At 36.4% G+C, this 23478-nt stretch overlaps 1 protein-coding gene across 1 annotated transcript in view; it reads right to left on the reverse strand.

The window, feature by feature from the left end:
* LOC133549777 (connector enhancer of kinase suppressor of ras 3-like) overlaps window positions 1-23478 on the reverse strand; it is a 123112-nt gene that overhangs the window by 20270 nt on the left and 79364 nt on the right. Inside the window, exons 11-15 of the mRNA XM_061895551.1 lie at window positions 23078-23265; window positions 22909-22995; window positions 20174-20424; window positions 17741-17778; window positions 11992-12034 (exon numbers count right to left, since the gene is read on the reverse strand). Coding sequence (XP_061751535.1) covers window positions 11992-12034; window positions 17741-17778; window positions 20174-20424; window positions 22909-22995; window positions 23078-23265 — 607 coding nt within the window. The remainder of the gene's footprint in view (window positions 1-11991; window positions 12035-17740; window positions 17779-20173; window positions 20425-22908; window positions 22996-23077; window positions 23266-23478) is intronic.

A 23478-nucleotide genomic window follows, 5' to 3' on the forward strand; every position in this document is an offset into this window, starting at 1 on the left:
ACTTCCTCAGCCAACTGGAGTTCCTTATTTTTTATATTCAACAAGAGAATAGCACTTGACTTAAAACACAAAAAGAACCAGGTTTAAGTTTTCATGTGCTAAAATTACATTTAAAACTTTTGTGTAGAGTAATGTATCGAGTAGGTACAGAAAGTCATACAATTATGGTCATTAGATGTCACACGGCCTCTAAATAAAACAATGAACAGGTGAGGATTAGTCAACACAAGATGAAAACCATAACAGCAGTAATTCTCATACCTGGTTGAAGAGCTTCACTGTATCACTGTGGTCTTGAAAGCTCTATACTGACTAAATCAAAACGTCTTTGCGTGTTGGTGTGAGTGTGTGTTACACAACCGTAGCAGCAGCAGCAGCATCCTGACTGGCTTTCCGGGTGTCATGACACTTACAGACAAAGTGGGCAACGGTCGCCCACATCAACCTTCACAGAAGCCAAAAATATGCAATTGATGCATGTGTGCTTACTGCTGAAAGGTTAGCTGACACTAAGCTGATCAACAAGCAATATTGGGAAGCTGAAAATGCAGTAACAGGGGGGTCTAAAGTGCTAACGGGCACATCTAGGAAATACAATTAAACAAAACAAGCAAAATTGGGGTAAAACAAGCAAAAGGGCATCATCTTTCTATGTTAGAAAGTGCTAACAGGTTAAAAACACAAGTAGCGAACTGATCATCACATGGAGACGATTAAGTAAATTCAGTTTCTTCCTACTGTTTTTCAGGCAAATTGAATTTGGCAAGTGTAAATATATGACTTGCATATTTATATACAATCTTACTTTTACAAAAGACAGCTGTATATTTCATGTGCCAAAAAAAAGAGATGATATTTTGCAGCAGATAATATGGATGAACTCTAATATTTTAATAGATGGAAAGCCTTTCTTTTGGAAAAATATGTTTGAAAGAGGAATAATTTTTGTCAATGATATGATCAATGAGAATGGTAAAATTATGAAGTATGATGAATTTAGAACTATGTATGGTGATGCTTGTTCAAGCTTTTCTTTTAATCAACTAACTGGAGTAATTAGGAAAAGATGGAAACAAATAATTAATTATGGAACTACTAAATTACTAGTTTGTAAACCTCTAATAAGAAATTCTAGTTGGCAAAAAGGAATTAAAATTAATAAAAAAATATATAATTTTTATTTAATAAAGAAATCTTTGAAGGCTGTCCCATATAACACATATGGAAAATGGGAGGACTTTTTTGACTGCCCGTTGCCGTGGCATGCCATATTCAAACTAATCTACAAAACTACTATCGATGTGCAAAACCGTTATTTTCAAATTAAAATTATTTATAACTTCTTACCAACGGGGAAAATGTTAAAACTATGGAATATGACTGAGTCAGATGATTGCCGCTTTTGCTGTCAGGAATCTGAATCCACCCTGCATTTGTTTTGGTATTGTCATATTGTGTCTTCCTTTTGGGTGGAAGTTGAAAAAACGTGTTCAAGGATTGGTTTGTTTATGAAGCTTGATATAGTTTCTGTTATTTTAGGAGAGTTTATTGACAAGCATGACTTAGTTAATTTAATTATAGTACTTGGTAAAAGGTTTATTTTTAAGGCCAAAAATAGATATTCACTTAGTATTACTTTCTTTAAAACATTTATTCAGTATTTTTTAACTTTAGAAAGATACATGATTGACAACGATAATGATGCCAAAAAACATGAAAAAAGATGGGAAATCCTTAAAGGCTTATTATGAAAATGTAATAATGTTTATAGATATGCAACAACAGCAACATATATGCTATCTGTTGTTGTGTTCCCTTTTTTTGAGTGTACAAAATGAAGGTGTGTGTTGAATCTGACTTGGACATAATATGGACTATACACAAATGCTTTTTATGAAAATATAATTTTGTTTGTAACTTATATGCAATCTGTTGTTTCCCTAATTTTTGTTGTTGCACATGGATGAGGGTGTGTGTTGCTGAGGCCCACTTTGACATTGTCTGGACTGGACCTGGTTTTAAAAACCTTTTAGACAAGTCTAATTCCATTAACAACCTGGTCTGATGAAGATAAGGTTATTTTTTTTTTTAATAAAATAAAATGAGATTAAAAAAAAAAGGACAACAATGAAATTTTTTTTGGATAAAAAAGAAAGTAAAATCATATAAAACAATTACATAAAAAATAGTAATTAATGATAGTGTTAGTGGACCGGCGACACACACAATCATGTGTGTTTCAGGGACTATGTCCCTTGCAGACTGTGTTATATATGTTGTGGGAACCAGCATTTTGGTAGCAGAAAGAAACAACCCTTTTTTGTGTGAGTGGGTGTGGCTGGGTGTGAATGGGGGAGGGAGGGGTTTTCTTTGGGGGGTTGATGCACTGATGGAAAGTGTATTTTGTGTGTTTTTGTGTTGATTTAATAAAAAAATAAAATAAAATAAAAAATAAAAAAAAGACAGCTGTATATGTAGAAATGGATACGAAGAACCCACAAACCCACAATTCAAACCGTTAAACTTATTGAAATATAATGAACTGGTAGAGTGTAATATTCAAAAATGTTTAAGGCACAAAGAGGAATTCTAAAACAGATTTGTAAACACTAAATACAGGTATATCATCTAAAAAACTGAGATGTTAAAAAAGTAGTTATAGAACAGTGACATAGTGTTAGTATATGAAATACACTTGACAGTGGAACAAAACAATATAATTGTCTTTCTGTGTTTTTTATTCATGATGATGAAAATATAGGACTGAGTAAGCTGATGTTTTATTTATTTTGTGAAATACAAATATGGTCTGAGTCCAATATACAGAACTTATTCCATGATAGAGATGATCACCATAGTTACAGTTTAAGAGGAAACAACAAATTATATTTATGTATAATTAGAAACACTTTAAAATCAATGTGCATTTGAGTGCGTGGAGTCACTTTGTGGAACAACTTAGTGGACAAATTAAAAACGTGTTCTAACATGATTCAATTAAAAACACTGTTTAAAAAAGAAGTACTGAAGAAGTACGAGGAGAAAAGAGAGTGATGGGAGAGAGGTGTATGGTCAGAGAGTGTTTGGGCCCGTGTGTGTGTTTTGTATCGTCTTGTCTTGTCTCATAGTATTGTTAGTGTATAGGAGTTTTTCTTTTTGTATACATAGTATTGTTCTTGTATTATATTGTTTATGTTAAATCTGGAATGAGTGAGAGGAGTTGGGCTATTATAAGCATCTGCTTCATCGAACCCCTTTTCAAGCCTTGCATAAATGTCTCTGCCAAAATGTAAAAACAAAAACAAAAAAACAACTGTTTAGTTGTGCTGTGCAGCTTTGAAATAAATATTTCAATTCAATTCAAGAATAGCTAATAAAGTATTTGTGTGATTATAGTATTTACACTTCTGTCTGGTACTTTTTGTTGATTTATTTTAATGCTCAATCATTTATTTTTAATATGTCGATTGAATGAAATACAAATAATACTAAAATAAATAAATAAAACTTCAAAATATGGATAATGACGGGTTTTTTCCCCTAAAATAATTTTCAAACTGCCTTTTTAAAGAACCGTTTCGTTAATCCTTGAAAGTGTGTCCGCCCTAAAGGCATTGTTTTGATACGAAAACACAAATCCGTATTTACTCGTAAAACCATTTGTGAGCAAACAAAATTTACTGGTTTATACATTTCCGCTGTTTTTTATCCAAATGTTCCTTACATAAAGTTTAAAAAAATATATATATATACAAAATGTATGTATATATATATATTTTTGGTGGAGTTTTTAAATATTTCAAATTTTCGACGATGCATGATGATGTAGTATTATGTGATACAAAAATGCTGACTCGACTAATCTCGAAGCACCTCAATCATTACTAGCGTGAGAAGTACATTTGTGACAGGCCGTCGACTAATAAACAATATAAAACTAGTTTACCAAATCGTCGCACAAGTGCATCATATAAGCTCGAATAACACTGCTTGTGGGTTAACTTTATCCAAACGATAGCTATCTTAATGACGTGATGCAACAACTAACCCAAAAGCTGACATACTATGAACACACAAAGCCAGCTATGAGGTTGATCTTAATGCTACTATACCTTTAAGCACATTGTCCAAGACAGCAGTGTAGTCTCCAAGCAGCTCACAGTCTGAGCAAACGTTGGCGAACATGTCGGACGGAGACAAAGTTAGCACTAAAGGCCTTGTCGTTATCAGAGAAGTTTACGTCCCCCTCACCATGTAGACAAACATCACGCCGAATTTTAGAGCGAATTTACTACATGTATTAGGTAAATATGTTCCAAAAATCCCAACTTTCAAAATAGTTACACGCCACTTTAGAGCAAAACTGCATACACTAATGTACTTTCTTGAAGGAGGCCGTTGTAGTTTCAACTGGGGGCCGCTGGGTGTCGCTGCAACATAATCAGCGCCACGAGACACAAAAAGCACATCAAAGAAGAGCCTTGAAGTCAAAGCCAAAAAGGTGGCAATTTGAAAATATAAGTTTGTATAGGTATACAGAATACTAAAAAAATTACACATTCACAAATCAAGAGTTGTGTCATGTAAAGCAAATATTTTTATAGTGTTTTATAGTGTGTATATATATATATATATATATATATATATATATATATATATATATATATACACACACATCTACATCCATCCATCTGTTTTCTACCGCTTGTTCCCTTTGGGGTCGCGGGGGGCGCTAATGCCTATCTCAGCTACAATCGGGCGGAAGGTGGTGTACACCCTGGACAAGTCACCATCTCATTGCAGGGCCAACACAGATAGACAGACAACATTCACACACTAGGGCCAATTTAGTGTTGCCAATCAACCTATCCCCAGGTGCATGTCTTTGGAAGTGGGAGGAAGCCGGAGTACCCAGAACATACTTACAATTATATATATATATATATATATATATATATATATATATATATATATATATATATATATATATATATATACATACTTACATATATATATATACATATATATATACATACTTACATATATACATACATTAATACATACTTACGTATATATACACATACATACATATATACAGTACATACATACATATATACATACACACACATATATAATACATATTTGTGTGTGTGTTTGTATGTATATATATATATATATATATATTATGTGTGTTTGTACAGTATATGTATATATCCATCCATCCATTTTGTTCCGCTTGTCTCTTTTGGGGTCGCTGGAGCCTATCTCAGCTGCATTCGGGCGGTAGGCGGGGTACACCCTTATACTTAGACATACATACACACACATATATAATATAAATGTGTGTGTATATATATATATATATATATATATATATATATATATATATATATATATATATATATATATATATATATATATATATAAATATATATATATATATACACACATACACACACACAGTACAGGCCAAAAGTTTGGACACACTTTCTCATTCAATGACTATTTGCATTGTAGATTGTCACTGAAGGCATCAACACTATGAATGAACACATGTGGAATCATATACTTAACAAAAAAAGGTGAAATATCTGAAAACATGTTTATTATTCTAGTTTCTTCAAAATAGTCACCATTTGCTCTGATTACTACTTTGCACACTCTTGGTATTCTCTCGATGAGCTTCAAGAGGTAGTCACCTGAAAGGGTTTTTACTTCACAGGTGTCATAGTTTTGATGCCTTCAATGACAATCTACAATGTAAATAGTCATGAAAATAAAAACATTGAAATGAGAAGGCTTGTCCAAACACTTTGGCCTGGACTGTGAGTGTGTGTGTGTATGTATGTATGTATGTATATATATATATATATATATATATATATATATATATATATATATATATATATATATATATATATATATATATATATATATATATATATATATAAATAAATGGATACATGGATGATACAGCAGAGGATTGGGAGAATGTCATGTGGTCAGATGAAACCAAAATAGAACTTTTTGGTATAAACTCATCTCGTCGTGTTTGGAGGAAGAAGAATACTGAGTTGCATCCCAAGAACACCAAACCCGCTGTGAAGCATTGGGGTGGAAACATTATACGTTGGGGCTGTTTTTCTGCTAAGGGGACAGGACGACTGATACGTGTTAAGGAAAGAATGAATTGGGCCATGTATCGTGAGATTTTGGGCCAAAACCTCCTTCCATCAGTGAGAGCTTTGAATGGTTGACCAAATACTTATTTACCACCATAATTTACAAATAAATTCTTTAAAATTCCTTCAATGTGAATTCCTGGATTTTTTTTCACATTCTGTCTCTCACAGTTGAAGTGTACCTATGATGAAAATTACAGACCTCTGTCATCATTTAAGTGGGGGAACTTGCACAATCGGTGGCTGACTAAATATTTTTTTGCCCCACTGTGTATATACACACACACATATATATATATATATGGTGGCTCGAGTAAGCCCGCAGGCTGTATTTTGGAGAACCCTGCATTATACAATGGTAAGTATTTTGGACACCACTGTGTTACATCCACATCATTTCCGTATAAGAAAATGTTAAAATAGGAACATGTTCAACAAACTTTCTGTAATTGCTAAGACATGGAGAAACGGGTAGACTAAGCTCTGCTTGTTCCTACTACTTTTCGGACATGTTAAATTGTGCCAATGCAAACAAAATATTATTTTGGGTTACTTTGATAAACATATTTGGAAAACTAAACATTTGGGGTTTGAATCTTTGGGCACCAACTTGATTCCAATTCCTGGGGTGATGATTTGATTCAGAATCCATTCTCTTAATACGACTATTAATTCAAACGGATTCTCGCAGTGTATTATTTAGTATAGTTATATACTTTTTCAGAACAGGGTTACAGGTTAGAAACGCTTCCGGTTGCATGGAGATGGCCTAAAAACACCTTTTTAGAAAACGATTCTTATAAAATAAATACAAAAAATGTTTTGTTGATTTTTTAAATAGGTTTTGGGAAATTACGGATCTGCGATTTATAATAGGGATGAATAAGAATGGCGATTCGAGAAAAAAAATTAATATATACATTTAGAAAAAAAATATATATACATATATATTAGGGGTGTGGGAAAAAATCGATTCGAATACAAATCAAATCAAATACGTTGTGCGATTCTGAATCAATTCTCATTTTTTTTTAAATCGATTTTTTGTTGTTAATTTTTTAATTTATTTTCAATTTTTTTTAATCAATCCAAAAAACCACTACACAGCAATACCATAACAATGCCATCCAATTCCAAAACCAAACCTGACGCAGCAACACTCAGAACTGCAATAAACAGAGCAATTGGGAGGAGACAAACACGACAGAAAAAAACAAAAGTAGTGAAACAAAAATGAATATTATCAACAACAGTATCAATATTAGTTATAATTTCAGCATAGCAGTGATTAAAAATCCCTCATTGACATTATCTTTAGACATTTATAAAAAATGAAAAAAAGAACAATAGTGTCACAGTGGCTTACACTTGATCGCATCTCATAAGCGCTTGACAAAATAAATAAAAATTAAATAAGTCATATTTTTGGTTTGTTTAATAGCTAAAACAAATTTACATTATTGCAATCAGTTGATAAAACATTATCCTTTACAAATAAAAAAGCCTTTTTAAAAAAAAAAAACTACTACTCTGCTGGCATGTCAGCAGACTGGGGTAGATCCTGCTAAAATCCTATGTATTGAATGAATAGAGAATCGTTTTGAATCGGAAAAACATCGTTTTTGAATCGAGAATCGCGTTGAATAAAAAAAACCGATATATTATCCAATCGTGACCTCAAGAATCGATATTAAATCGAATCGTGGGACACCCAAAGATTTGCAGCCCTAATATATATATATATATATATATATATATATATATATATATATATATATATATATATATATATATATATATATATATATATATATAATTTTAGAAAACTATAAAACTTGATGAATAAAAATTGCGATTTGGATCTGATTAGATTTTGTTTGTGCACCCCAACTGAACATACTGTCAATGCAAGAATTGAAATTATATTTCATGTCACTTATGAAAATGGAAAGGATATTTCATGTCACTTATGAGAATGGAAAAGATATATCATGTCACCATTCAACATAATTCCACTCCTACGAGTTACAGGGGGGAAAAAAGCCTCAGCGTGCAACATACTTGTGATTTAAAGTGGCAATTGTGCACAAGTATCAGAGGAAGTGAGCTAATGTTTTGTTAAAGGGCTGAAGGGTTCAGGAGAATGCTGATTGGTCACGCCATTGTAACGCTCAATCTCCCATCACCGTTCCTGTTGAGAATGGTCACGGCACTTATCTACACACCCTCACATACATACACCGACTCCCCACCCGAAACTGAGTGTGTGTGAGAGAGAGAGGTGGCAAACAGAGAGGCTATTCTTCAGCAGCAGTGTGTCACTGTTGATGGAGGAGGGGTGCAGTCCTGGAAATGATATCACAATCTCATAGTCTGCAATGGAACCATGAGGGGTCTTGTGTCACATTACTGTATGAGTACAACCATAAATGTTCCGGTTGTGTGCGCTCAAGTGGGCTTTGACACACTGCCTCAAACATAATCCAGCCAGCAAAAGACAACAAGGTCATTTATGTTGACAGAGGGGCGCTTTGTTTACTTGTTTTTACAAACACCAAATGAGGCTATGCCCACTCCGACTCTCGTAGGGACGTATACTAATACGATATGTGCAGCAGTGCTGGTTTTGAATATGGGCCACCGACCCATATTCCTTGGTTGTGAATACAACCAAGGAAATGATCAATGAAAACCACAAGTCCACATAAGGATGTGAGTGAGTGATGCAGAGACACTTTTGAATTAGAATTTGTCGTTCAGTTTATTGGGAGCTATCAACCTTGTTTGATTGATTGATTGAAACTTTTATTAGTAGATTGCACAGTACAATACATATTCTGTACAACTGACCACTAAATGGTAACACCCGAATAAGTTTTTCAACTTGTTTAAGTCGGGGTCCACACAAATCAATTGTAATGTGCATTATCGCCACCTACAGGACTGGAGTTGAACATCGTTGACAAATGTAGAAGTTATGATTTTTGTTATTGTGTGTAAATATTTTTTCTATTGAACACCATAGCCTCAGGTTGGCAAAAGGGTCCAATCTTCACAGAAAACACTTGTGTCCACCTGACTAATGATATTCATGTGCTCTGACCCTCAGGGAACAAAGGCAAACTTTGTTGCTCTCTAAATTTTTGCTTTATTATTTTGTCCATATTTTTGCTGTTTTACTCCATTACGAATGATTTTCACAACAGGGATTTTTCATGTTAAATTTTAAAATTTCAATGTCCAAATCTTTTACAGGTGTACCACACACTGACAGTTATTCCGTAATACCCCAAACCCAAACAAAAGTCCTTAATTTGTCAAAAACCATAAAAAAATGTTGGAGTCATATTTTTTTCAACAAAAATACACTGAAACTTCAATTCACCAACGCCTCTATTTGCCACATTTTCACTTTAAAAACGCTACATCGTGCCAAATATGCCTCACTGTGCGAACCATGTCTCAGCGTACCAACACTTCGTTAATTTTGCATGCCGGGGCTGACTATTTTGAAAAGGGGGGCCCCCCTACGTCACATCCAGTTGACATTGTTTGTACACGGAGGCGGCCATTTCAAAGAGCTTTGACGGCGAGCAGCACTTGTGACATGTTTATTTCCACAATTGTCGTACATTGCGTTGATCAGAGGTGTGTCAGCCTGTGTTAGAGATCTCTTTTGTGTGATTAGAAACAATTTAAATGTGTCCAAACTCTCACGGTCTCGCTGAAAGCTTGGGGTTGCTTGACAACCGCTTCCAACTAGTATTTTAGCTTGTTTGTCCCAGTTAAAAGAAAGACAAGATGCCACAGCGGACCTTTATTACAGCAAACGAGAAAGCACTACTGGGACACAAGCCGATGAAGGATTGCCTCACACTCCTAGTTTATGCTAACGCTAGCAGTTATTACGAGATGCCACTGATTGTTTATCACTAACACCCAGAGTGTTTAACGATGGATACCACAAATATTCGCGGACACAAGTTCCAATGATTTTCCTTTTTTGTTTGTTTTTTTATTGTACCAACATGGTGGTTAATGTTTTGGAGCGCATCAACAAAAATTGTGTTTGTGCCATACTTGCCAACCTTGAGACCTCTGAATTCGGGAGATGAGGTGGCGGGGTTGAGGTGGGGCTGGGAGGTTGGGGGGTTAAGGTGGGGGTGGGAGTTGGGGGGTTGAGGTGGAGTTTGGTGGTAGCGGGGGTGTATATTGTAGCGTCCCGGAAGAGTTGGTGCTGGGAGGGATTCTGGGTATTTTTTCTGTTGTGTTTATGTTGTGTTACGGTGCGGATGTTCTCCCGAAATGTGCTTGTCATTTTTGTTTGGTGTGGGTTCACTGGGTGGCGCATTATGTAACAGTGTTAAAGTTGTCTATACGGCCACCCTCAGAGTGACCTGTGTGGCTGTTGATCAAGTATGCATTGCATTCACCTATGTGTGTGTAGAAATCGCATATATTATGTGACTGGTCCAGCACGCTATTTGTCTGGAGGAAAAACAGACGTGACGACAGGTTGTAGAAGACGCTAATGGCAGTGCCTTTAAGGCACGCCCCCAATTGTTGTACGGGTGGAAATGGGGAGAAATTCGGGAGAATGGTTGCCCTGGGAGATTTTCGGGGGTGGCACTGAAATTCGGGAGTCTCCCGGGAAAATCGGGAGGGTTGGCAAGTATGGTGTGTGCAAGCGGGTTCACATTTAAGCTTGCAACATTTTTTAGATAAAAAACAGATTGTTGAGCCATTACAGAGAAAGATGAGCCATTGTCGTCATCAACACTGCATGTTGTTAAGATATTGGAATCCAATGAGGTGATGCAGGGATGCACCAAAATATCCTTAGTGTGTTGGTTTAATATATATACAGTTTATATATTATAGCATCTTCAAAGTGTGCAGTTATTTATTCAACTCGGGAGGCTAGAACCAATTATTCATGTTTACATTGATTCTTATGGAGAACTATGCTTCACTGTACAAACTTTTCGGTTCACAATATGTTCAAAACAATTAAGTTTGTAAATCGAGGTTCCATTGTACCAAATATGTAATGTTTTTTTTTTTTTTTTTTAAATCCCTCTTAAGGACTTTTGATCAAATGGCCCGAATGCAGTTGAGATAGGCTCCAGCACCCCCCCGAAAGGGACAAGCGGTAGAAAATAGATGGATTTCACAGTTTTCAATTACGGTTGTCTCTTTTCAATTAGTGCTGGAGAAGACCGTGATCAAATCCTTTCCGCAAAGTAGAAATTAATTTTAAATAAAAAATGATCATAGGTAGGGCATTAAAACCTGTTTACGACCTTCTGAATAAGTATGTTAACATTTTGAGAGCCATCCATGAGCCAGACATGAAATAACATCTTTTAGTCACTTTTACACTGTAAATCTATAATAGTAATGTTGCCTGATGCTGAGCCTATCAATGCCCGCGATACTCAACAGCGTGCTCTAATGGGTTTAATCTCCTTTAGTGGCCAATACTGTTGTAGTTTTTATATTTTGTGTTCATTTAGTGATTTCCATACTTGAAAATGCTTAGGTGGGACCCAAAATTTGTAAAATATGCTTAAAAATAAATCCACAATGTGGTGAGGCACATTTTCATATCATATATTATGTGATATTGTCTGATTAAAAGAGTCACAGTAAAAAGTTCGATGTTTTTGTTTCATCCAAGAAATTTGAGCAAAAAAGTACAAAAGAGTTGTTTTTCTTTAACGTTTGGTGTTAAAGATGAAACGAATTGATATCAGAATCAACTATTTTCATTTGTTTGACAGATGCACCTCAGAGTGAAAATACTTACAGCTTGGGAGAAGGACCAGGATCGTATCTGTGGTTGGTTATACCTGCAACACAACAAGCAAACATTGAGAAGACACCAGGTAAGACCTTGCTCCAACATGCGTGTTGTGACCTATCTTCCATTATCTCCAACAACCTCTATGACTCTGATTGGGTCGGGACAAAACAAGTCCACGGCTGGAATTTGATAGTTTGGTGCCAGTGCCTGTGATAATGTCTTTGGCAAGCTGCCAATGCAACATGGGCTCCCAAAGCTGAAAATACTCAATACACCCCAGACGGGCCTCACCCTGCAATTTTAGGCAACAAAAATGTTGGGTTATTTTCCTGTCTTTCAGTTCCTAATGTTTTTCCCCCTCTTCCCATACATCTTGTTTGTTTGTTTTTAGATTAGCCATCCTTGGATTGTGTTGCACATACTGTATATCCAGTACATGCACATTATGTATGTTCTTTTCTGTTTGCATCACTACATTTGTCGATGGCATTATTCTCTATCATTTTCTATTCCATTACAAAAAGGGAACACCCAAAATTTGTAAATGACAATGAAATGTAAGCCAAATGGTGGAAATTAATTATCCACAAATGAGTATGGGTTTAAGGTCACATTCTTCTACACCAATCTCATCCAAGCATGTCTTATTCTGTGCACTGGGGGTACAGTCATAGTGCGAAAACAGGACTTAACATCAGTTTAACGGATCAATTGTTTAATAATAATAATAATAATAATACATTTTATTTGATATAGCGCTTTTCTAAGCACTCAAAGATGCTTTAGGGGATAAAAAAGAATTAAAATATTAAACCATTTTAAGTAATAATATAAAATACAGGAAATGTAAAAGCAGTACATTGTAAAATACATAACACAGGACCTTCATCATTTTATAGTGCAGAGGTGTCCAAACCTTTTTAACTTCGCACACTGAGAAATGAAAGCATGTGGGGGCAATTTTAGTATTTTTCATTTTCTAAGTTTGGTCCCGGGGACCTGAAAGCGTCTCGGTCATGAAAATGTTAAAAATGAATCATATTGTTACGTTTTTATTATTTACACTTAAATTTCTAAATCAACTTCAGGTCTATCAGTCACTATATAAAGTTATTATTTATTAATTTATTTTTAAAAAATGTTTAATGAGCTTTTTGTTAAAATAAAACCTTGTTTTTATGGCAAAAACACAAAATATACAATGTTTCCCCCCACAAAAAATTAAAAGTGGATTATTTGATGTTAAGTAATTGGAGCCTTAAATAGGTCAATGACTCATAACACCATTGATTTGTTATTTTTACAACAATGACAGATTTTATAACAAAATCCCACTAAAATTATTGGTGATCCAAAAGGGCTCAACTCATAAAAGTGTTAAAAATAAAGCATACCGGTAGTTTTTTTTTTTTTTACTTTAATCATTTAAATCTCAATCAACTTCAGAATGCTTTAATTATTTTTCATTTTTGTTTTTAATGTTTTTGGTTTATGCAGTTTTTGTCAAATAAAATGCAAAAAATTCACCCAAAAATATTTTAAATTAGCCTTGAATAGGTCACTAATTCATAACATCTATTTTTATTAATTATTATACAAAAAAAAAAAGAAAAATCACTAAAATGATTGGGATCTAAATGTGTCCCACCCATTAAAGTGTTAAAAATATGTCATACTTTTTTTTTTTTTTTCTTACTCTTAACACGTAAGTCTCTAGATCAACTTCAGGTCTATCCTTTCATTATAAGTTCTTATAATTTTATAAAGTTTGTTTTATGCCCTTTTTGACGAATAAACTTTTTTTATTGGAGACAAATTATGCAATATTTTCCCACAAAACTATTTCAAAGTAGAATATTTGATGTGAAGTAATTGGAGTCTTGAATAGGTCAATAATTCACAACACCATTGACTTCCGTCCTCTGATATTTTTTGAGAAATGTGAGCTTTGAGAAAAAAAAAAAACAGCCTGTATGGCAGCTTTGTATTATAAGAGTCAACATTGCAAATGTTGTTACATTTCCCCTGTTTGCTCTGTTATTCCACTTTCATATGTTTATTTATTTATTTTTTTAATAGTATTTTTAGAATGTGCCGTGGGCCGTTCGAAAATTAGCTACGGGCCACAAATGGTGCCCAGGCTGCACTTTGGACATAGTGGATTAAGTATTACTGGGGAAATTTGACCTCGGGAGTTTGGCAATGAAAACAAATCTCCTTGAAAGGGACCTATAATGATTTTTGTATTTTCTAACATACTGTATATACTCAGCACAATGCCAAAGCGTCAAATTATATGGTTCATGCTTTTGGACGTGAATTTACACACAGTTTCGGATGCATTTGAACGCTGTATTTTGCAGTTTTTTTTTAAACAGTGGGCCATTTGTGACATCACAGACTAACAGACATACCTATGTGGGGCATTTCTATCCATGCTGTCCTTCCGCTCTACTGAGTTGGGACTGTTGCCTGTAGTTGCCTGTTATTCATACTCATTGTATGCCCTCCCACCTAAAGTAGTAACCTGTGTTTAATCTTGATTAATCCAAATTCAGAAGTGTGATCAATCTGTGATCATTTTGATTGCAATACATATTATCTGGACCAGTTATTCCTAAACTAGTATTTGTACCACTAGTGGCTCCAATAGGTGAAAGCCAAATAATCACCTGATTATAAAGTATTTTCCTATTTTCAAACAGTGTTACTGTTCAAACTGTGTGCCAAAAATATTAAATCCACTTGTTAAATAAAACATTTGCTTTGTTTTTCATGAATACTTAGGCCTACGATACTACTGTATTTTAATGTTGGTCATTATGGTGGTACTCAGTGAGCCACATTTTTTGTAAGGTAGTACAAACCCCGTTTCCATATGAGTTGGGAAATTGTGTTAGATGTAAATATAGACGGAATACAATGATTTGCAAATCCTTTTCAACACATATTCAGTTGAATGCACTACAAAGACAACATATTTGATGTTCAAACTCATAAACTTAATTTTTTTTGCAAATAATAATTAACTTAGAATTTCATGGCTGCAACACGTGCCAAAGTAGGTGGGAAAGGGCATGTTCACCACTGTGTTACATCACCTTTTCTTTTAACAACACTCAATATAATGTTTGGGAACTGAGGAAACTAATTGTTGAAGCTTTGAAAGTGGAATTCTTTCTCATTCTTGTTTTATGTAAAGCTTCAGTCGTTCAACAGTCCGGGGTCTCCGCTGTCGTATTTTAAGCTTCATAATGCGCCACACATTTTTGATGGGAAACAGTTCTGGACTGCAGGCGGGCCAGGAAAGTACCCGCACTCTTTTACTACGAAACCACGCTGTTGTAACACATGGCTTGGCATTGTCTTGCTGAAATAAGCAGGGGCGTCCATGATAACATTGCTTGGATGACAACATATATTGCTTCAAAACCTGTATGGACCTTTCAGAATTAATGGTGCCTTCACAGATGTGTAAGTTACCCATTCCTTAGGCACTAATACACCCCCATACCATCACAGATGCTGGCTTTTGAACTTTGCGCCTATAACAATCCGGATGGTTATTTTCCTCTTTGTTGCAGAGGACACCACGTCCACAGTTTCCAAATATAATTTGAAATGTGGACTTGTCAGACCACAGAACACTTTTCCACTTATATCAGTCCATCAAAGGTGAGCTCGGACCCAGCGAAGCCGGCGGTGTTTCAGGGTGTTGTTGATGAATGGGTTTGCTTTGCATAGTAGAGTTTTAACTTGCACTTACAGATGTAGCGACCAACTGTAGTTACTGACAGGGGTTTTATGAAGTGTTCCTGAGCCCATGTGGTGATATCCTTTACACACTGATGTCGGTTTTTGATGCAATACCGCCTGAGAGATCCAAGGTCCGTAATATAAACGCTTATGTGCAGTAATTTCTCCAGATTCTCTGAACTTTTTGATGATTTTACGGACCGTAGATGGTAAAATACCTAAATTTCTTGCAATAGCTCGTTGAGAAATGTTGTTCTAAAACTGTTCGACAATTTGCTTACAAAGTGGTGACCCTCACCCCATCCTTGTTTGTGAATTACTTAGCATTTCATGGAAGCTGCTTTTATACCCAATCATGGCACCCAACTGTATACCTGTGGGATGTTCCATATAAGTGTTTGATGAGCATTCCTCAACTTTATCAGTATTTATTGCCACTTTTCCCAACTTCTTTGTCACGTGTTGCTGGCATCAAATTGATTATTTGCACACAAAAAAAAAATGTTTACCAGTTTTAACATCAAATATGTTGTCTTTGTAGCATATTCAACTGAATATAGGTTGAAAATGATTTGCAAATCATTGTATTCCGTTTATATTTACATTTAACTCAATTTCCCAACGCATATGGAAACAGGGTTTGTATTTGATGAAAAAAGTTTTGAGAACCCCTGATCTAGACTGCAAGGAAGCGTTTTGAATGGCGATTAGAGTGACCATAGGTCAAATTTAAAAGACCTGACTGCGTGTCCACCACGTTTAAAGACAGAATTAAAAAAAGAAGCTTGACATTGCTCGACATTCACCTGAGACAATAAACTACGTCACAAAAATTTAATTTGTGAGGATGAGAGCGTGAACAAGTAAACACTTTGGCAAGATTTAAAAAGATAAACTTTTGTCCTCTCCTTCCTTCGTCTAAATAACACAGCAGATTGTTTCGACAGGTGACATCAGAATAAAATCACATTTTATGCTCTGTCATGTGGGAAAAAAAGTTTTGTTTTTTTCCAAATTTACATAGCAGAATCAAGATGACAGCTGATTAAATACCGCGTCAATCATATCCCCTTTCCTAGTCTGATAATGAGTCAGCCGATTAGCTCCGCAGCCGCCGTTATATACTGTAAGTAGGACTAATGTGTGTTGATTGAGCGTGCCGCAAACTGGCCGTGATGTGTTTTGTGGCTGAGAATAGACTGGCGGAGGCGGGGAAGGTAGCTTCAGCCATCGATCATGGCGTTAATGCAAGGAGTCACACCTCCTCAGGTTCTTCTGGAGGAGACAGGAGGTTGGCACGGGTGATGAAATATAGAGGAAAGAGCAATCCTCACATGTCATCATCTTGGGCAGAAGGATGGCTTGTAAGCTGCCAAGACACTCTGAAGATGAAAGATGGAGGATGCACTGCTGGAGTCTATCAGGGGTCACCATAGTCTGCAATTAAGCTAACATATCATCTTAAATGCAACCATAAAAAAATGAACTGTGGTCTGAAAATGTCCACACTTTGGACATGACGATTGATTTTGTTAAAGGGAAACTGCACTTTCCTAAAAATCATTCACAAGCCCTATGTGAGACAATAACCAACGTATTTTCCTCCTCTGTGCGTTATAATAATGAAAAACTGCTAGCAAAAACGCCAATTTTCAGTATTTAGAATGCACAGAAAAGAGAAAAACGCTAGTTCTTGTCTCACATATGGATTGTTGACGATGAAAAGCGTCACTCTTGGTTGAGTTTTCCGCCTGGCACAAGTGTGTGTCTTGTCTCCATTCAATAGCATAACATTATTTATTTTGAAAAAGTGCAAGAGACATGTCCCCCGTACCCTCAAAATACGCCCATGCTGTAGAAATGTGTTTTGAACCCCACGACTCTCGCCTGCTGTCTGTGTTTCCTCAACCCCAGTGTGGGGAAATAAAAGTTTACAAACAGAACCTGCAACTTAAGGCATGAATATGTGTGGAAGAAAGTGGACAAAGACACTCACCGGTTGAGGAAGTCCCTACTCGAGTGCCAGTCATGTTCCTGTGATACATAAAGACTTGTTTATTAATCAGCCATGCTATGTTTATGAGATAGTTTGCACTTTTGGAGTGTACTTACTCTATACTTGTATTAATAATCAGTATTTGCACATGATTATTGTGTTTAATAACATTGTGATTTGAGCAGGCTTTGATTAGACTTAATGGGTTAGAATGGTATTCAGGCAAACCTTATACAGTAAGGTGCAAACTATTGAGGACCGCAGGCAACTCTATCCCAGCAAGCAGCAGCAGAGCCAGATAGAAAGAAGGTGAAATAGAAAAGTATTAAAAAGGGTTCATCGGTTAATAAATGCATGCGTGTGAAGGGTTTTTATGATTACTAAAAGTCACCAGGCAGACTATATATGTGTTGAACAAAAGGGGCAAAAGCTGCCAGCTGGTGCAATCCTACCCTCACCTTTAAATGTTTAAAAGACAACATATGTGCAGAAATAAGAGCTCCTGATGGGAAACCTGCTTTGACTATACAGGTTATTAGCCACGTTGCCCCCAGATGGCATTTTAAAGGGTCATCAGAGGAAAGTGCATTCATAACCACCATCATCTGACACACACACAGACGAGCAGAGAGAGACGTCAGCTATCCTGTTACACCACATGCTTGAAAAACACGGGTTTAGCTCAAAGGTCAAAGCAGGTTTGTTACTGGTTTAAATGTGCCACGAGACCTCAACAGATCGTTGAATGACATGTGATTATACAACTCACTGTTTGCAATGAAACATGCTACATTACACTTAGATCGGTTCACACCACAATGGTGAAATAAAGACAATACAAAAGAAGACTGAATTGAAAGTGACATTTTTAATAAAATGCTATGCAAAACCTACAAAAAGGCATATCACACAATAACGGAGACGTACTCTCAGTACTTTTTAAACAATACTGTCTTATGTGATCTGGCAAGATTGTCTTAAAAAGGCCAGTTATAAATGTCAAACAGCTGTGTGTACAGGCCCTTTGAGGTGGATAATTAAACTCAAGCACATGATATAAAAAGGGCGCACTTAATAGTGTGCATAGCTTGGAAACCAGCACACATATGTTTTAGGATCAATGATGAAATCGTCACCAAACCAAAGCAGCAATCAATGTAACAATTTACATGAAGACTGTTAAGGATATGCATAGCTTACGAGAGGCAACCTTAGGCAAAAAAACATATACATCACAGAATTGCCATCTAAAAAGAAAAAGACATGCAAAGTTGCGTTAACAAAATATTCAGTTTGTCTTTCTTACTTTATTGAATGACTTATGTATAACAAAAATAAGCACATGACCAAAGAAACAATACAGTCGTCCCTCGCTTATTGTGGCAAACTGGTTACAGGCCTGACCGTGGTAAATGCCTTTCCACAAAATAAGATTATTACTAGTATTAGTAAATCAAATATTTTCGTGAAACAGTTTACTATGGTGGAAATACGTATTTTTTTTTTAACATATTATAGCTCTCTTAACATTAAATAACACACATATCGTACCTTTACGCTCATTTCAATATAGTGCCCTTGATTGCATTTTACAGTAGATTACATTACTCACTGGTAGCCTGAAACATCCTCCAAGTGTCACCCGGCCACCACAACAAGACCACGGCATGGAAATAGTTCGCTTAGTAATTCCTCAAAGTTACAACTGGGCTTTGACAGCTGAAACCACTGGTGTACATTGTTACGCTTGCGTCAAAGTCTTACCAATGTAGATATTTGCTATCATTGAGTCAGGAGTTGAAGATGAAAAAAAAAGTTGTTTTGCCAAAAGTTGGTCAAGGTGATTGTCACGGTGAATATACAGTAGTGCCAAGAGTAGCCGCCGTGTTGTTGTTAGCAGTGTTCACCCACGACCTGGAAACCAAAGTCTATCGATCGCCACAATACGACAATAAAAAAAAAAAAAAAAGGATATGAATAAAACACTGATATTTGAAAGAGGATGTGGCGAGGGACGACTGTACCATGCGAGGAGAGCTATATTAACTTATTATGTACAGTGGAGTCCATAGACAGCAAAGTGTCCTGACCTGAACAAACTGCATCTTCTTGAGGCTGATATGGGACTTGTAGTCAGAGGAGGGGAAGGTTGTAGGCAGCGTTAATGGGGTGATGATGTGGTGTAGTAAGGGGTGGTGGGTAAGCAGTAGTTTCTAGTAGTAGCTGTTACCAGGGAAAACATGGAGGTTGGCAAGAGAGTGCAAAGAAAGCTGCAAGCTGCCAAAAAAACAACAACAAAAAAAAAACAACAAACAGCTGGACATTAAAACTCAAAGGCACCCAGGAAGGAGACAAGACAGGATCAGGAAGCCCCAAACAGGAAGTGGATCATCATCAGTGAGTCAAGAGTTTAAGTCGCGTGATCCAACTGACCAGTAGTGAACGTTCTGCCGTGCGCTTGGAGACCGAAGCTACGGGGGTCTTTTTGACATCCTCCTGATAGGGGATGGTGGCGCTGTTGTGGAGGTCTGAGTTCGAGTAGTAGCGGCTGCCTCGGATGTGTTCCATCCTGACAAGGTGGCGCTCCCCTGTCGGCAGGTAGTTGGGCGGAGCTGCCTGCGCCACTTCCTCGGCTATGGTGGGGATCCTCTCGTTGCTCAGGTATCTGTACAGGATGTCCTCACCTTCACGGAATGAGAAGATGGTTAGCATTCCACGTGCTTTAGTTTAGATACCCCGGGTTTTGTTAGTAATCTGTGCCAAAAGGTCAAGAATAGGGGTGTAACGATAAATGAATGATACATCGCGGTAAAACCCCTAACGATAAGTATTACCGTTCTGAATTCAAATGATCGTAAAACCGTGATATTGATTGATACTTTTATTAGTAGATTGCACAGTACAGTACATATTCCGTACAATTGACCACTAAATGGTAACACCCGAATAAGTTTTTCAACTTAAGTCGGGGTCCATGTTAATCAATTCATGGTAACCATATTTTGATAAACTCATGAACCAGTTAGCTGACATGTATAAAAAAGACATTAACGTCTTTCCATAAAAGAATAAACCCTGGCGATAGGATTTCAGTGTGTTATAAGTACTTTTTGAGCACATTCAACAATGATAATAAAGATTATTTTGGTCACAATAACTAATGATATAACATTTCCATATATTGTTACATTCTTAAATCTTTAGACAATTACCAAATGATACGAAAACCAAAGCAATTCTTTCCATGAAAAAAGTATGTAAATCCTAATAATCCGACACCCAAAAATAAACAAAAACACATTTTATACAGAATAATTATATTTTTTACATGCAAAAACATTGGAAAACAAATATACATTTTGAATTTATTGAATAAATGAACATTTAACACCATTTCCTGGAATTAGCGGAGAGGAAGGTGGGAAGGAGAGAGCTAAATGGACGATAATTACGTACTTAAATTCAACAGTGTTTCTCACTTTTTTTATCAAAGTGCTGGCACTGCAACTTTCTTTGGCCCCATAGTGGTTTATTTTGGATTCATACTTAGCAAAAGAGACTGAGGCTACATTAACACTGCACGTAATGATGCCCTATACAGATTTTGTGTTAAATCCGACCTTTTTACTGTATGTAGTTTTTTACGCTACCAAAAATATGCAACTTCTATGTATGTCTAACATGAACAGGATGCACCACTGAACATGTCCCAGATTCATGTTGGTGGCACATTTATGACAATTTCAAGGAGTTTGTGCAACTGGAGTCAACATTTATTCATGTAAGAGATTAAAGAAGAGGGGACACATCTTAGCTATGGTAGTATTATGAAGCATGTGAGTGAGGAGGCAGAGCAGCAGCTAACATCCCTTCTAAGTGCAAAGCCACTTCTAAGGCAACAATCCTTGCCTTAATGGCAGCAAATCAACTACGTTTCTTTCAGGCATCATTATCGCTGGAGGACGAGGAATAGCGGAACATGCTACACTGCGCACAGTAAGAGGATATGCCAACCACTAAGCTAGAGCTTTTGATGTAAACAGAGGCGGAAGGATTGCTACAAATATCAACAATAACGATACCAAGCATTACATCAGTTTATGGTTAGACCCCATCCATCCATCCATTTTCTACCGCGTATTCCCTTTTGGGGTCGCGGGGGGCGCTGGCGCCTATCTCAGCTACAATTCGGCGGAAGGCGGTGTACACCCTGGACAAGTCGCCACCTCATCGCAGGGCCAACACAGATAGACAGACAACATTCACACTCACATTCACACACTACGGCCAATTTAGTGTTGCCAATCAACCTATCCCCAGGTGAATGTCTTTGGAAGTGGGAGGAAGCCGGAGAACCCAGAGGGAACTCACGCATTCACGGGGAGGACATGCAAAATCCACACAGAAAGATCCCGAGCCTGGGATTGAACCCAGGACTGCAGGACCTTCGTATTGTGAGGCAGACGCACTAACCCCTCTGCCACCGTGGTTAGACCTATATTTCTTATTATAAAAAATACTGTATATATGTTTTGTTGTTTTTGTTATTGTTTACAAACTCAGACAATAAGTCCCTGAACACAGGAGGACTTTAAGAGCAAAACTCAAAGGATTTAAATCCCAGCCAATAATAGGAAATAATTTAAAAAAATAATTCAGTGTTTTGAATTAAAGCTGTGATTAAAGATGTTATCATTTAATGATCTTAAAATTGTATCAGTATCAGCACTGTTGTCGTCAATACTGCCCCTGGAACTACTTGATATTGGATCGAAAGCCAAATTTGTAGTATTGTCTAAAACTAATGTAAAGTATCCATACAACAGAAAAATAAGTGTTTATTACATTTTAATAGAAATGTAGATATAACCACGTTGGAGCACAAAGTAACCATATATTAACACTGCATTAACAAGTAGATTAATAAACAAAATAATACAACCGTAAACGACGCAACATGTTTTTGCATGCTTTGGCAGCCAAATTAGGAGCCCTTGTAACCCGTTTTTAAATGGTTGTATTATCATTTATATGCCAAATAATATACTGTGATATGAATTGTTATTGCAGGAGGCTGTAATATATATTTTAAGCTATAACACACATCCTAATTTCACAGGAAGGCATAGAGAAAGCAGCTGGAATAATAACAACAAAATTGTTAATACCTTTCCTACTATGTGTCCAGGGCTTAGCAAAGGGGTCCACAATTGACACACAGGTATCCACAGGCATGGACATAGGTCGGGGCTTACCTAGAAGCATAAGTGACAATTAATTGCTTATTTGACTGACCAAATGATCTGTAGGAGGGCTGAATGATGAACAGGTACAGACCACGTGATTGCTTGTGCTCCCTCATTCTGGGCTGTATCACATTAGCTTCAATTGGACAGCCGATACTTAGTTTGTCATAATCTGCGATGGTGCAGCGTCTCCTACTCTCCTGGTCCAAGAAGGAATTGGGTGACTCAGAGCCTTTTGGCCTTTTACTAAAACTGGAGAAAGTGTCTGTTCTTTCCTCTCTGCAGAAAATAAACATATACAGTAAGTGATTATTTTTAACAGCACAGTTAGTACAGGGGCAATGTCGTGATGTGAAATGTTCGGTCCTTCTATCATTTAAATGAATGTGGAAACATGCGATCATCTCCCTGGAGGAGGAAGATAAGACTGGCGTTGCATCAGGACTGCTGGTGGGATGTATGTGTGTGTGTGTGTGTGTGTGTGTGTGTGTG

The sequence above is a fragment of the Nerophis ophidion genome, linkage group LG03 (assembly GCF_033978795.1).
Source record: "Nerophis ophidion isolate RoL-2023_Sa linkage group LG03, RoL_Noph_v1.0, whole genome shotgun sequence".
Classification (NCBI taxonomy): Eukaryota; Metazoa; Chordata; class Actinopteri; order Syngnathiformes; family Syngnathidae; genus Nerophis; species Nerophis ophidion.